The sequence below is a fragment of the Lathyrus oleraceus genome, chromosome 6, assembly GCF_024323335.1.
Source record: "Lathyrus oleraceus cultivar Zhongwan6 chromosome 6, CAAS_Psat_ZW6_1.0, whole genome shotgun sequence".
NCBI lineage: Eukaryota > Viridiplantae > Streptophyta > Magnoliopsida > Fabales > Fabaceae > Lathyrus > Lathyrus oleraceus.
In genome coordinates, this window is record NC_066584.1 from 302688327 (window position 1) to 302705969 (window position 17643).

At 38.1% G+C, this 17643-nt stretch overlaps 1 protein-coding gene across 1 annotated transcript; it reads right to left on the reverse strand.

Moving 5' to 3' along the window:
• Window positions 1–16683: 16683 nt before the first annotated feature.
• On the reverse strand, window positions 16684–17367 carry LOC127095325 (uncharacterized). Its single transcript, XM_051034030.1, has one exon. It carries the CDS (start codon window positions 17365–17367, stop codon window positions 16684–16686), a length of 684 nt encoding a protein of 227 aa, XP_050889987.1.
• Window positions 17368–17643: the final 276 nt, after the last annotated feature.

The following is a 17643-nucleotide window of genomic DNA, read 5'->3' on the forward strand; positions in this document are numbered from 1 at the left end:
CATTGTGTAGGGACCTGACCTTTTTTTCCATTCATGGGAGCTAGTGCCATACTTGTTGATTTATCCAAGTTGGAGTCCTTTTCATGGATGATGTCTTGGTTCAAGGATTCATACTTGTGAATGAATGGTTGAGTGTTCTCCAAAGAATGACTTAATCAATTAAAACTCACCACTAACATTTGACTAACCATTGACTAATTCTTATTAATGTTGCTTTACTTTCAAGTCATTTACTTTATGCACTTTAAATTTCAAGTACCTTTATCATTCATTGTCATTTACATTTCATGCAACTTGTTTATGTTTCAAGTCTTTTTCACTTTGCTCATTTGAGCCATATCTGGTGATTGCATATATTGTTTGTTTGTCTTTTGTTTTGTTTGTGGCCTTAGGATATTAAAACACCTAATAACAACAAAAACCCTAAAAAAACATCTGGTTGGACTGTTGGGATTTGATCTGAACTTCTGGACTTAGAACTAGGCAACATTCCCTGTGCTAAAGGACTTGGTCAATGCCAACATCTGAGACTGAGATATCTTTGACTATGCATTCATCTAATGCAAGACCTTGGATGCCCTTTTTGAATCATCTGCTACTTTGTCTCTATGCTTAATGGTTATTTTGTTATCAATGTATATGTCTGATGTTTGTTCTGAGTTGATCAAGGAATACTTCATCTGATACATTGGAAGATATTGAGGACTGCTAGCTAATGGAATGCTTGCTTGGAAATTATGGCTATCTTTATTTAATGTCTTGATCTTCACATGATACTTGGATATTGCTTATTTCTTATTGTTTATTGCTTGTCAAAGTCCAAAGGAAAATGGGTTTCTATATGACATTCTTGTCTGTTGGATTGCATCCCATTTGTCAGATCTTTTCAACCCTTAACTTTTAAATTTTGCTTAGGGTAGTCTCTTCATCTCCTCCCACTTATTTAATTTCAAAATATCTCCCTCTTTTCAAAAACTTTCTTTGCTTGTGATTTCAAACTTAGACATGTTTTAATGATTAGAAACTTTGGCCTTATGCCATTGAATTTTTAAACTTTTTCTTAAATCAAACTTGTGAATAAACTTAATCATATTGACTTTAATTTAAAAAAGACAAAAAGAACTAACAACCCAATTCAAATGTTTGGCCCTCTTATGCCCTTTTATTGTTAAACTTTTGTTAAAATCAATTCAGTAACTTCTTTGAAATTTTTACCACGAACTACGGGGTTTTGATCCCTCATTTTTATGTTGGTGCGTAGGCATAAGACCGAAGGTCTTGTCAAACACAAAAATATCAATCAATGAATTCTTTTCTCATCTCACACTCTATATATTATTAAATATCATTTAGACCAAAAAACATACGCACACAAAAGGGCTCCCTAGGAGTACCTAAGACACTTTGGGTGCTAACATTTTCCCTTTGTGTAACCAACCCCCTTACCTGTAATCTCTGGCATTTTATTAGTTTTAATTTTTGAAAACTTCTTATCTTTGGGTTTTGTTCATACTTTTTTCTTTTCCTTTGGAAACAATAAAAGCGCGGTGGTGACTCTGATTTTATTGACGTTAAGTTTATCCATAGCTTGATGGTCATTAATTTACCGCTACAGGAACCAATGACTCCACCGGGGATCTTCAAAAAAAAAATCTCAAGTAATGAGAAAAATAGCATCATCTGAAAGGAATCTCGTCAAACTTCTCTAGCGGGAATTTTCCAGAGAGATAGCCATTTGATGGAAGAGGATGATTTTTGATAACTGACATACTAGGGAAACCGCCATTAGCCGTAGTTAACTTCACTCTGGGGAAGATAAAAAAAATCCCGTAACAAATTATCTCAAATAAGGAGAAAAGCAAAAGTGATAATTTTCGACAAACTTCTTTGACAAGATTTTTCGAGAGAGATAGCCATTTGACAGAAGAGTAATTGATATGTTGATAAACTTCAACTGGGGAATGGATAAACTTCTCAGAGAAGATACTGTCATTTGTCGTTCAGAATGAAACAAGCTTCTTAAATAAGAGACTGCCACTTGTTGTAGGATAAATAACTCCAACCATGATTCGGGTTGTATGCCACAAATGGGTTTCCTTTTCTTCTTTAATCAAGTCTTCCACTTAAAAAAAGGGTAAATAAACTTCAACAAACTATTCAGGTTGTATGCCACGAACGAGTCTCTGTCTCTTCTTTAATCAAATATTCCATTTGAAAAGGGTAAAAGAGCTCCAATAAACTTCTCTGATGGGAATTTTCCGGAGATATGACCATTTTGTGAAAGGACCTTATGGGAATAGACAAACTTCTCTAAAAAGACTTCCATTTGTCATTCAAAACGAAACAAGCTTCTCAAATAAAGAGACCGCCACTTATTGTCGAATAAATTTCCACACGATTTGGGTTATAGTCAATGCCACGAATGAGTTTTAATTTCTTTTTTAATCAAGTCTTCCACTTGAAAAGGGTAAATAAACTTCAACAAACGATTCAGGTTGTATGCCACAAATGGGTCTCGGTTTCTTCTTTAATCAAGTATTCTACTTGAAAAGGGTAAAAGAGCTTCAACAAACTTCTCTAAGGGGAATTTTCCGGAGAGATAACCATTTGGTGAAAGGACCTCACTGGGGATAGACAAACTTCTTGAAAAAGAGACTGCCATTTGTCATCCAAAACGAAACAAGCTTCTCAAATAAGGAGACCGCCACTTATTGCAGAGTAATAAAATTCAAAACAAACTTCTCTGACGGGAATTTTCCGGAGAGATAACAATTTGATGGAAGAATAATGAAGTTGATATGTGTGCTAACTTCACTGAGAAGAGACAAAATTCTCGGAAAAGAGACTGTCATTTGTCATTCGAAACAAAATTCGGGAACAAAACAAGTTTCTCAAATAAAGAGACTGTCACTTGTTGTTAGGTCGGGATTTCAAAGGGAGTGTTATAAGAACACTGCTGGGGAGCAAAATTCGTCTTTGATGGGGAACCATAAACAAGTTTTTCACGAGGGATCGAAATATTTAGAGGTACAAAATAAATGTACCATCAATCTAGGTTTTTACAGCCTAGAGAGATTCAAGACATGTCAGAGATCAGGTTCAAGCCAGGAATAAACTGGAGAGGGATAGTCAAACAAGACCCTTCTCAGTGAGGAATGATCTCAAACTAGGGATTTATCCTATCCAAGTATAGAAAGGAGAGCAAAAGCAAAATCTTCCATGAGGAATAACCTCAGTGGGGATTTAGAAAAGGTATACACTTTCTGCTTAAGGTCGACGACTCTACTGAAGAGTGGAAATATATATCACTTGGGGGGATAAACGCAACCAAGTTAAGTAAAGCAACGCAGGGGATGCAATATGAATATGAATTATGAATTTAATTATGCATGATGTATATGCATGCGTGAATGTGTGTTATGTGTATGCTGATAAAACAGGAAATAGTAGATGAATTGGAGATGAAATAAACATATCAGTACAAATGAACACTCGGTTAATCTCAACAAGATGGAAACCTCACTAGAGATAAAACAAGAAGTTATCAATGGAGTAAATTTTGCCTTTAAACCCAATATTCTCTGGGGATACTAACATGATGGTGTCAAATGGAGGGAAGGTCTCCTAAAGAAGCAAGAATCATCCACTGCTGCAATTCCATTGGGGATAATAAAGGCATTATTTTAAGAAAGCACTGAGCTCCGCACATCAGGATCCAACCTTTTATGGGATTACTGTTGACATTCCTTATTGTGTTCATAAATTAAAAGAAACACACGCACACTTCTTAAAATCAAGAACAAAATATTTTAGTTTTTTTTGTTTCAAGAATTTCTCATTAAAAGTAAAAAATTCATTTTGCAAGAATGAAGTAAAATAAGAGTTGCAAACAAATGGATAAAGTCTCGAATTTTATTGAAGGAATGGTAGTCTGCAAATGAAGGAACTTCATAGATCATTTACAAAGATGGAAATTGGTAATACAAGAAAAGGCTACATTAAAACACAATGGCCACTATTCTCCCTATCAAATTTGAAATCCATTGTGTTCGAGCTTCTAGAGAGAGTAATTTGATTGAGAAAACTTTGATGGTCGGGGTTGCTTTAAGTTGATCAAGTCTGGCCTGATGCAGTTACTTGTCATAATCCCTAACTTTTTCCTAGATTTCCCCTTGCGGGTGTCAATCTATCGGGATAATCATTTTCTGTTTATGTCTCTAACTTTTACCTGTACCGCCCTTTCGGGTTTTCGGCCCACTGAGACGCTCTTTTTTTGCCTAAGCTACCCTTTCAGGTTTTCAACTTAGCAAGTTGTTCTTTTATTTTTTTAGGCGAAGTATTTCTTAATTGCATCGGCATTCACAAGATGAATGAGCTCCTCACCATCCATGGTCGTAAGGATTAAAGCACGGCCAAAGAAGGCTCTCTTAACAATATATGGTCCTTCATAATTAGGAGTCCACTTGCCCCTAGAATTAGTAATGAAAGACAAGATCTTCTTGAGTATAAGGTCGCCTTCTCTGAACACACGAGGTCGAACCTTCTTATCAAAAGCTTTCTTCATCCTTTGTTGATACAATTGACCATGGCATAAAGTTGTCATCCTCTTTTCTTCAATTAAATTCAACTGATCAAATTTACTCTGACACCATTCAGCCTCAGACAATTCTGCTTCCATCAAGACTCTCATTGACAGGATCTCAACCTCCAAGGGGAGCACTGCTTTCATGCCATATACAAGAGAGAAGGGGGTTTCCCCAGTTTAAGTGTTGACGGGTGTACGATACCCATGTATAGAAAAAGGGAGCATATCATGCTAGTCCTTGTAAGTCACAACCATTTTCTGGATGATCTTCTTTATATTCTTATTTGCAGCTTCAATAGCCTCATTCATCTTGGATCTGTAAGGAGATGAGTTATGGTGTTCAATCTTGAATTCTGCACACATTTCTTTCATCATCTTGTTGTTCAAGTTTGATCCATTATCAGTAATAATCTTACTTGGAACACCATAATGACAGATTAGTTGATTCTTGATAAATCGAACCACCACTTGCTTGGTTACATTGGCGTACGATGCAGCTTTGACCCACTTGGTTAAGTAATCAATATCCACTATAATGAAATGATGTTTGTTCAAAGCTTTAGGTTCTATCATACCAATCATGTTAATTCCCCACATAGATAAAGGCCAAGGAGAGGAGATAACATTGAGAAGAGTTTGAGGCATATGAATCTTATCAGTATAAACCTGACATTTGTGGAACTTCTTCACATATTTGCAGCAATTAGATTCTATTGTTAGCCAATAGTAACCTACTCTTAACATCCTTTTATCCATTGCATGTCCATTGGCATGGGTACCAAAGTATCCTTCATGAATTTACATCATTAGCATGTCTGCTTCGTGTCTATCCACGCATCTGAGCAAGACCATGTCAAAGTTTCTCTAGTACAACACGTCTTCATTCAGAAAGAAGGTACAAGCCAACCTTCTAAGAGTCTTCTTATCTTTATCTGATGCCCCGGGTGGGTACTCTTGTCTTTGGTAAAGCATTTAATATTATGATACCACGGTTTTTCATCAATAACCTCTTCGATAGCGAACACATGAGCAGGTCTGTCAAGGTGCATAACATTTATTGTGGGCACATCATTCCACCAGTTCACAACAATCATGGAGGATAAAGTTACCAAAGCATATGTTATCTTATTCTCCTCATGAGGTATATGAGGAAATTAAATTTGGTTGAAGAAAGTTAACAGCCTCCTCGCATAATCTTTGTAAGGAATCAAACCATGCTGTCGGGTTTCCCATTCTCCTTTGATCTGATTAATCACCAAAGCTGGATCTCCATATACATCTAAAATTTTGATTCTCAAGTCGATAGCCTCTTCAAGACCCATAATGCACACTTCATACTCTGCCACGTTGTTCGTACAAGTGAATGTCAATCTTATGGTAAATGGAATATGAGAACCTTTAGGGGTGACGATGACTGCCCCAATTCCATTTCCATAAGCATTAACAGCTTCATTATCGGGGAAGTCAAATTGAATGGATTAATCATCATCAATTGGCTGGTGAGCTAAATGGTCAGACAAGATACTTCCTTTTATTGCTTTCTGGGTATGGTACTCAATATCGTATTCTAACAACAACATCTGCCAATGAGCAATTCTTCCAGTTAAAGCGGGCTTTTCAAAGATGTGCTTGATTGGATCCATTTTGGAGATCAACCAAGTAGTATGATCAGGCATATATTGGCGGAGACGGCGGGCAGCCCAAGCTAAAGTACAATAAGTCTTTCGAGCATAGAGTATTGAGACTCACAATCTGTGAATTTCTTACTCAAATAGTAAATGGCATGCACCTTTCTTCCAGTTTCATCTTGTTGACCGAGCATACAACCCATGGAATCTTCTAATATGGTTAAATACATAACCAAAGGGTTTCCTTCCACTAGAGGAATCAGAATAGGAGGCTCCAGCAGGTACTCCTTGATACTATCAAAATCTTTCTGGCAGTCTTCAGTCGCACACACGGCCTTGATCCTTGCGAAGTGTCGCAACCTGCGGAAAAAAACAACCGGCGAAAAAAAGAAATGACAGAAGAGTCGCCACCATGCGTTATTTATCCCAAAGGAGGGAAAGGAAACGCTCGAAGAAAACCAGAAGAAAAGGAAAGGAAAAGACAAGGTCTCGCAACCAAATCTTGGGTTCGGGAGTCGATTATGCGAAGGGAAGGTATTAGCACCCCTACGCATCCGTAGTACTCTACGGGATCCACTCTTGTTGTTCTTGTCTAAAGGGTGTGTGTTTATCTAAGGTATTATTTACTAAAAGAAATGGTCAAAAGAAAATGACTCGCACGGATGTCGCATCCACTGCATACATATCTCATATGAACATGAGAATCAGAGTCTTCGTAGCTCGGCTACCTATGGGTGAAAGAGATGTGTGCTCGCTAAGACATCGCGTCTTATGCCTACGTATCTCATCTGGAATGAGAATCAGAGCAAAACGTAGTTCAACTAACTACGGGAACAAGGGTCTCGATTGAAACTAGGGCAAGAGAAAGGGAAGGTCTCAATCGCAACGAGGGCGAGAGAAAAGAATCGCAACAAGGGCGAAAGCAAACAAAGATTAGTTGTTAGTCGTCAGTCAAAAACTCGGCAAGACATCGCATCTCGTGCCTACGTATCTCATCTGGAATGAGAATCAGAGTTGTCGTAGTTCGGCTAACTAGGGGCTGCCATCTGAACATGGACTTACAAAGGAGGACACCAGTTGTGTCAAAGGAGAGTGGGCAATGTGTTTACGTCCTAGCAGTAGGTGTCGCAGCTCGCTGAATCGAGTCTTAGGCAGTTACCTCTTTGCAACAGAACAGAGTGACATGCCACAGGATCGGAGACACACGGAAGGTCTAAAAATGGGGAAGTTGTGCCCTAGAGTTATCATGCAATGTGGACCTATGTGTTAGGATTTACAAATGGGAATATCTACCTAATGTTAGCATGCAAAGAAATAAGGGAATTCTACCTATGTTATCATACAAAAGAATAAGTGAATTCTACCTATGTTATCATACAAAGAATAAGGGAATTCTACCTATGTTATCATACAAAGAATAAGGGAATTCTACCTATGTTATCATACAAAGGGTTCTACCTAATGGGTGCTACCTAAACGGGACAAGAATCGACGGATGGAGCACAGAGAGGAGTGGGGATGAGGGTAGATGGCGATGCAAGAAGAAATCGACTTACAGGTAGATGGTAATGCATGAAGCAATCGACTTACAGGAGAAATGGCGATGCATGAAGCAATCGACTTACAAAAGAATGGATGAACACGTGTTGGTTCTGTTAAATTTTGAAAATGATTACTCGACGTTGGATCGAGGTTTTGATCTTGTTTTGAAATGGTTATCGGATGTTTGTTTTAACTCTTGTATTAACAGATGAATAAAGAATGAAAGAATAGACATTATACACTTCATGGGAGAGGGGTATATTTGTTATGAATGGGGGTTGTTCATGGCAATCAAACAATAGTAATATGTGCCTCATACAACATACAAGTAGGCCACAATTCTCAAACAATCGGATAAGCAATCAAGTATATGATCAAATCAAAGAATTAAAGAATGAAATAATGAAGCATTAGACAATGCATGATAAGTATAGACATGTTAAGCAATCAAACAATAGAAGCATGGATGAAAGAAACAAGTGTGACAAGTATTAGATGAATCAGACAGATGAAACTATACACACAAAGGATCACTGAATAATTTAATTGGGAAATGATGCAAGGATCAAATAAAATCAAGATGAAAGGCCTCTAATACATGGCCTATGAGATGAACAAGGGAGGATCAAAAGATCTCTTCAATTGCCTTAAGTAATCCCTAAGTCAAACATCAATCATAGAAAAGTCAACTGAAAAGTTAAGTCAACTTAAAAATTATCAAATAAATAGTAAATTAATCAAAAAAATTATGAAAAATTAAGCTAACTAAGGTGGGGTCAGGACATCATCATCCCCCAAAAAGATTTTAAAAATAATGTGAATTAGTGTATAAATTAATTGAAATAAAACAGAAGTCAAATGAAAAGTCAACCAAACAAACTAGGTCAAAAATAAATCCAAAATAAATTGAAAATGGGAAATAAAATTCCAATAAAAGGTCAAGTTGACCATGAGACATTGGTCAACCCTCATCCCAAAAATCAGAAGTTAAAAATAATTCTAAGTCATAAAAATAAAATAAATGAAAAAATATGTGTTAAAAAGATCCACTTGAAATAAATAATTAAAATAAAATTATTAACATTAAACAAATATGAAAATTAAAATTAAAATAAATTAAATAAGACTTCAAGAATGTGAAAAATATTTTTTGGGTATTTTAATGAATAAAGAAAATATTTTTATTAATTAAAATGAAAACAGGAATTAAAATGACTTAAAAAAAGAAAATGAAAATGAAGGTGAAAATGGGCCTTGAATGTGGGGGATGTGGACAACATCAAGCGCAAAGCCCAGTCCACAATGAAAGTTCCAGCGTGACAAAAAAAAACATTTTATTAGAAAGGTTATGTAATATGCATCAATAGGTCAGCTTGTTTTTTAGTCACTAAATGACAAAACGGAAACGGACGCTTAGGATTAGAAGGACCGCGCGTGATCCAATGGCTAACGGCGTGACACGTCCATCTTCTTCATGCAAACTAACCCTAGGCCCATGCAGTGAATGAAAAACGCGACAAACACAGCATACTCTCTCAATCTTCCAACCAACATTTCTCACGCTATGGCTCACCAAATGGGATGATATAAAATGCAAAACGCAAGTACGAAATGAGAGGAACACAATGGTGTCTTGTTTCATTAAAAATAGTGATCTTAGCATAGATAAATATGGACAGCAAGGTGAGCATATGAACACGGGTACTGCCAGAAAACAACAGCATAACTTCAAGCTTAAAAACAATGCCTTACGGTGAGTGTTTCATGGAAAAGCAAGGCACAATAACAACATGATGATGAACATGGTATAATGGCAAACAAGCATGGTAATAGCATGAAAAAACAGTAGTAAGCATAAGCATGGCAAGCATGAAAATCAGTAATGAGCAAGCATGATATTCATGGCCATGAGAGGTTGGGATAAGGAGGTTACCTAGTGGAAAACAGTCCACTGCTTCTTGGTAGTGGAGAAAATAGAAGAGGAATAATGTTGTTGCTTGTGCTTTGAGAACTTCGAAAATGGAAATGGAGTCCAGCCTTGCCCTTGCTCGAAAATAGTAGCAGCCTCTGCCCTTCAGATTAGGGTTTTAATGTCTTAAATATGTAGGCTCAAGGTATCCTTAATGGGCTTGCAATGTTTGGTTTGGATTCATGAACAAAAGGTGCAAAAGTGAGGTGTATGAGCAAACTTCTAATTGTGGCAAAACTTAAGTGAGTGAAACAAAAGCAAATGGCCAAATGAGGTAAAGAGTGTGTTGGTTGGTTTGTGCAGCATGGCATGGAAATAAGTCCAACAGGGTGACTTTGAGACCTTGTATCTTGATGAGTATGTAACCAAATGGCAAGGCAATGCAAACAGTAGGAAGAGTGCATGGAGCTTAACATCTTTCATGTTGAACACAATTTGAAATTATGAGTGGAAAGAGGTGAAAAATGGCCTTAAAGTTCAGGTTCCATAATTGCAAAATGGATGGGCCAGTTTGGCCTAAATGCTGCCTAAACATTCAGTCCATGATGCCAACTTTAGATGAGTGCATCTCCCAAACCAATGATCCAAATGGGATGATTCCAAAAAGGTATGAAAGAGGACATGGCAAGGTACAATTATCATGAAGAAAGTATTTTCAAAAGATGCCTTGAAGTGCAAGAAAACTGGCCCATAATTCTTGACAAATCTTGAAGATTTTGGACTTAGAAAATTTTCTAAGTATTCTAAAATAATGTCTTACTTTGACCAAGCATAACTTTCTCAATTTTAATCCAAATGAAACAAACTTTATATATATAGAAAGCTTGGAACAAGAGGAACAACTTTCATGTTGGAGAAATTTTCAAATGGAGCTTTCATCTGGATAGAAAATGGGATTAAAGTGGGTGCAACAACCATGAAAACTTGCCTTAAATGGAAAGTCAACTATTTCTAAATTTAGTAACTTTTCCAGCTCCTGATTAAATGATGAATCCATGATCCAACCTTGATCAAATTTCACTTGTAGGCTCCCTTAGGCATGAATTTTGAGATTCCATTCTTAAAATGTCAGGAGTTGACTTTTCCGGCCCCACAGTTGAGTTTTCCCAAACTGTCTGATTCCCGATTCCATTGATCAATTGAAGCACCTCTGGCTCAAATAAAGAGTTGATTTTTTGTATGTAGACCCTTGTGGACATATGGAGGGCTATGGAAAAGAGTTTCACCCAAGGAATCAGAAATAAACTGATTTTATACCAAACCCTAGTTTAGGGCAAAATTGACCGGGCACTGATTGCACTGCTTGCCAATGGATCTTTCTGAGATAATTGTGAACCTTCCTAGGCCAAGATGCTTCTCTAATCATGACATGAATGAGCACCTCTACTTCCAACCAAACCTTGCCTGTTGCAGATATCCATGAAACCCTAATTTCTGATTAAATACAGATTCACACTCTGAGAGCTCTGAATCTTCCACTGATGAACTGAGAACCATAATAAGACACTTGGACCACCTTGAGACTTGTGTATTTGGAGAATGAAGTTCAATTCTCAGTCTTGCTTTGTGTGGGCTCCTTCTGTCATGGAGTGATCAATCAAACCCTGATTTCAAAGTCACTAATGCAGTATGCAATGAGTATGACCTAGTATGATGCTAATGCAGTGTGAAATAAAATCCCATGCTTTTCATGAAAAAGTGAAGGGTAAATATTGGGGTATTACACGAAGAAGCTTGAAAATTGGTCCACAAGTAGCAGTCATGTGAGATATAAATCGGGAGATGTAATTCAAACGTCTGAGGAATCTTCTGACTTGTTTCTCTATTTTAGGTAAGGGCACTTCTTGAATGGCTCTGACTTTATCAGGGTCCACCCCAATACCTTGCTGACTGACGATGAAGCCTAGGAGCTTTCCTGAACGAACATAGAAAGTACATTTGTTGGGATTTAGATAGAGTTTGTACTTCCTCAGACATTGAAACAGATTTAATAAATACTCAACATGCTCTTCTTTGGTCTTGGACTTAGCAATCATGTCGTCCACATAGACCTTAATTTCCTTGTGCATCATGTCATGGAAGAGCGTTATCATGGCTCACTGATAGGTTGCACCAGAATTCTTCAAACCGAAAGGCATCACTCTATAGCAAAATGTTCCCCAAGGTGTAATAAATGATGTTATCTCCCTATCTTCAGGCGCCATTCTGATCTGATTGTAGCCAGAGAATCCATCCATGAAAGAAAAGACCTTGAATTTGGCAATGATGTAGATCAACATATCAATATGAGGCAAAGGGAAATCATCCTTTGGACTGGCCTTGTTCAAATCTCTATAGTCGACACACATTTGAACTTTACCATCTTTCTTTAGAACGGGAATTATATTGGCCGACCATTGAGGATACTCATATGTAACAAGAAAACTGGCATCAATTTACTTTTGAACCTCTTCTTTTATCTTGAGAGCCATGTTTGGGTGTGTTCTTCTTAATTTCTGTTTGACTTGTGGACATTCGGATTTCAATAGCAAATGATGTTGCACAATATCAGTATCAAGACCTGGCATGTCCTGATAAGACCAAGCAAACACATCTGTATATTCTCTGAGAAGATCTATCATTCTCTCCTTGACATCCGGGATAAGCGATGCCCCAATCTTGACCTCCTTTCTATCTTCTTAGGAACCCAAGTTAATCACTTTTATTGGCTCTTTGTTCGTTTGTTTATTTTAGGTTACCATTTTTTGAAAGGCAAAAAGTAAAACAAAATGGAAGACAAAATGAACATTTTTATTAATGATAATGGGAACTTGAAACAAAGCCCAACAAAATACTTTTTCGTCTTGGGCAGAACAAAAGAAAATTTTGAAATCACAATAAAATCTTACTTAGAAACATGAACAAATGTAGGAACATCAACGGTTATCCAATTTTGGCAGACCATTGTGTGCATCACGAAGGTTTGTGCTTCCTCTTCAAGATTCTCCTCAATGACAGTATTTATTTCAGGTTAAGTAGGGTCGATGAATCCTCCACTTCGGAAAGTCTCTTGAATAAGACGGAGAACCGTGTCTTGTTGAGCAACCTTTGAAGATGTAGGTGAGAAGCCAAGGCCTTCACGAAATTTGTTTTTGGGGAGACTCAAAACTTGTCCTCATCCACCTGTTGAACCATCATTGACTAACTGTCGTGCATCATTGAAGGAACGAATGGAAGCTCCATTCTCTTGTACATTCTTATTAGTAATCGATAGAGTCTGAAATTGGGTTCCAACCTCGTCCTCGGCATCGACGAAAGAAAATAACGATAGGTGACTAACCACTAAAGCTTCTTCTCTGCATATTGTGACCAACTTCCCCTTTCTTACAAACTTGAGCCTCTGGTGAAGAGTTAAAGTGACAGCCATTGCCTCATGGATCCACGGGCGACCCAACAAACAACTGTAAGAAGCATGGATGTCCATCACTTGAAAGGTGATTTGAAAGGTATGTGGTCCAATGCTCATGGGGAGATCCACCTCGCCGATGATAGTCTTTCTGGAGCCATCAAAAGCTTTAACAATAACCCCACTAGGTCTCATATGAGCTCCTTGAAAAGTCAATCTAGACAAGATTGATTTTGGAATGACATTGAGTGAAGAACATGTGTCCACCAACACACCGTATATAGAATTAGTAAGGAAATTCATGGAAATATGCAAAGCCATGTTGTGATTCTTGCCTTCTATTGGGAGTTCTTCATGACTGAAACTCAAATTGTTATAGTATGTTGGCGTAAATGCTATCAAATTGGTCAATTGTTACATCATGATCGACATAAGCTTGCTCAAGAACCTTTTGTAGAGCCTCCCTATGAGCCTCAGAACTCATCAGCAGGGGTAAAACAGATATCTTGGAAGGGGTTTGTAGGAGCTAATCTACAATTTTGTATTTGCTCTTCTTGATCAATCTCAAAACCTCGTCAAATTATGAGTTGGTACTATCCCCATTAGACTCTCCCACAATATCAGGTTTATTGTTCACAATCGGCGCCACAACTTGCATTTTCTTCCCAATTAAAGCTTCAACATTTCTTGGTGGTACCATAGTGAATACACGCCCGCTTCTCGTTACCCCACTTACATCGGCAATGTTAACGACGGAAGGCGTAGAGGATAGAGGAACCTCCTCTCCATCTTTTATCATGGTAGCTTGGTCCTTGTAAGGTACGAATTTGTCAGATTTGTATGGAGCTGGACCTGGTAAATAGATAACCAAAGGTGAAATCGTAGAGTTGCAACTATCGAATGTAATCTCCAAGGGCTCAGGAATGTTGACTTGAGGGATTATAACATTGACATCGTTCTCGAGACTTATGGGATACGCAACAGTAAAGTTCTTGCGTCCAACAATTTTTGGATATCTTGTCGTACAAGGGGACATGCGTGTGGGTTTATTGAAGTTCAGGTCCCTATCAACTCAGATAATCCCGCTGGCTATTTCTCTTTGCAAATCTTCCCTTACAATATGGCAACCACGAAGAGTTGTGCGGAAAAGTTTATAAGCCGCATAGTTCTATGGTGTTATATGGATGAGCTCACCCAATTCAAGGTGAATCTCAACCAGATCTCCTTCTAATAAGCGTACATCATAAACTATGAAAGTGTCAAGACAACCTTCCACCATGTTGATAGAAGCTCTTCCATGTTGAGATAGGGGATTGACTTGTACATTTGGGTTGACATCTCTGAAAGACAGAATTCCACTTTTGATCAATCTTTGGACATTAGACTTCAAGCCATAACAATCTTTTAAGTTGTGTTCGGGTGCCCCTTGGTGGTAGGCGCAAAACTAGCCAACTTTGTACCAATATGGAAGTTTCTCTGGAACAAGGGGAGGAGTACTGGTTTGAATGTGCTTCTTGTTGACCAAAGATGGGAATAGTTTTGTGTAAGTCATGGGTATCGGATCAAATTGTGGCCTTCTTTGAACTTGATTATTGTTGTTATGTGGACGGGCCTGTTATTGAGGTCGTTGTTGCGGTTGCGAGATATTCTGCTGAATGTATTAAGGTTATTGTTGTGTAAATTGTGGTTGTTGTTGTCGTTGCTGAAATTGTTGTAAGAACTGTGGTTGGTAGGCTGGAGCTACCGCTACTGAGTTGAGAACTGGAGTAATTACTGCAATATGTTGTTGTTGATATCTCTGCCTTTGCCTTCTGTGTACCACCGCACTGACATCTTTCTCTTTCTTCTTAGGGAAACAAACTCTGAACTTTTTGACGCCGCTAGATGAACCACCTTCCTTAACCAATCATACCTCACAGACACCTTCCTTGAGATGCATCCCCATATTCACCATGTCGGTGAAATCACTTGGTGCACTCGCTATCATCCGTTCATAGTAGAAAGAACTTAGAGTCTTCAAGTAGGTATTAGTCATTGCGCTTTCTTAGAGAGGAGGACAAATCTAGGCGGCAGCCTCGTGTCATCTTTGTGCATATTCCTTGAAAGTTTCCTTGTCTCTTTGGGACATAGCCCGAAGTTGATCTCTATTCGGCGCCATGTCGAGATTTTACTTGTACTACCTGATAAAAGCTTCACCTAGATCATTGAATATACGGATATGGGTATTATCCAAGTTCATGTACCACTTGAGAGCGGCACCAGTCAGACTATCTTGAAAATAGTGAATTAATAACTGGTGGTTGTCAATTTAAGTGGACATTTTTCGGGCATACATAGTTAAGTGTCTCCTTGGACAAGAATCTCCCTTGTACTTTTCAAAGTCAGGTACTATTAATTTGGCAGGTATTTTGATATTTGGCACAAGGCAGAGATCGTGGGCATTCTTCCCAAATAGATCTTTTTCCCTAAGGGCTTTAATCTCCTTTTTCATCTCAACGAATTGATCTTGGAATTCGTCCATTTTCTCATATTCTCCCATACTCTCACTTGGAGTGGCGTGAAAGATGGGTTATTCGTGGTATGGAGTATATTGTACCAACGGAGGTGGTACCGACATGACAACATGTATTACGGGAGCTTCAAGAACTTACAGGCAATATCCTTATGGTACATAATTTGGTGGCATGCCCCAAGGGAAATTGGGGTGCATCTGATACTGAGGAGCGTTCACAGTGCCACAGAAATAGGCATAGACAAGACCTCTGAAATTACAGTTCTTTGAATAGGCTCTAGGGGTGGCTAATTGTGAGCAGCCACCAGCATTTTCATCATTGTTGTGAGTCTTTCCAAACTGCATTTGAGTAAAGCAACTTCTTCCCTGAGTTCCTAGTTTTCCTACTCAAGTTGTTCCATCCTTTTCTGATGACTACCTCGAGTGTTGTACTAGTGAAACAGCTTGTCGATTGGAGTGAAGGATAGGGATAAGTCTCGGGAATGCAAAAAATGTAATGTTTGGAATGATGCATGATATGCAATGCAAATGAATTTCAAGGAACTTTAATAAACATAATTATTGCAAACATCATGGAGAGAAGTATTACTCTTTTGATAGCTAGAAAAAATCTCATTTCATTAATATTGGAAAGATTACAATTTTTGAAGTACACTTTCAAAAGATAAAAGGAAAATAGCTAGAACCCTAAGGAATTTGTTGAGAAGAAGATCCAATCCCTCTTTGTAGCTTCATATTAAGCTCCTTGATTCGGTCCTTCATCTGAGTCTTTTCAATCACTAGCTTATCGACAATCATCTTCCAAGCGCCTGAAGTAGGAGGATTATCTGAACCAAGAACTGGCATAATGCTAAAGGAAAGTAAATCCTCTTGCACCTTTCTTTTCTTGTTATAAAGCTCTTCATCATTCCTTTATTTCAAGTGTCTTTGAAGCTCTTCATTCTCTGCATAGACGATCTGATATTTGTTCTTCCTAGCATCCTTTTCTCGTTGCATCCTAGTCAAAGCAACCTTGAGTTTCTCCACGTTAGTCATGAAAATGAGAGAAGGTTCTTTAACAGTTTAAGACAAAGTATTTTGTCGAGGATAAGGCATTTTCAAACTAACGGTCCTAGCTTGCACCCATTGGAGATAAGGATCCAAAGAGACACAATCTAGCTTTCCTAGAACTTCTCTTCTTTTCTTATGGACATGGCGATAGGCATGCACAATCTTTTCTTTGAACGCTTTGTTGTTTTCTCCTTCCTTGAAGAAGAAACTCTCTAAGAAGACGGTGTTGGGCTTGTCCTTCATTAGGTATCCAAACTGACGGTGAGCCAAAATCGGGTTGTAGTTAACGCCTTCATTTGTACCAAGAAGAAGTACATTAGGAAACTCACCACAACTATCAATGATTTTCACCCCCTCATAAGCACGATCAAACCAATCAATGTCAAAATGAGTGAGAGACATAATCTTTTGTGACCATAGCAAACCATCCTTGAGGTCCCAAAAGGCAGTAGACCGAGGCAAGTGTGAAATAAACCACTTGTAGAGCGGAGTTGTACAACATATGATCATTCCTCCCTTGTGAGAATTCCTAAGATGGACTGAATGGTAAACATCTGCAAGCAAAGTAGGAACTGGATTTTCAATTGGGAATATTTTGATAGCATTAATGTCAACAAACTCGTCAACATTAGGGAAGAGGAACAATAAATAGATGAGCAAGGCAAGAATAGCCTCAAAAGCGTCCATACTCTTCATGCTAGCAAAATAACGAGCCTCATCTATCAAGAATTTAGTAGGAAAGCCAAGAATTCCTCATTTTGTAGTCAGATTAGCTTTGATCTCAGGCATCCTTAAATGAATAGCTTTTGTAATGTCTTGATGCTTTGGAATTTCTTCTAAACTGGAAAAGGGGGCTTGATCAGGAATGGGTAGGCCAATCATGTGAGAAAACTCCTCCAAGGTAGGCACAAGCTGATAATCTGGAAAGGTAAAGCACCGGTACAATGGATCATAGAACTGAACCAATGTAGC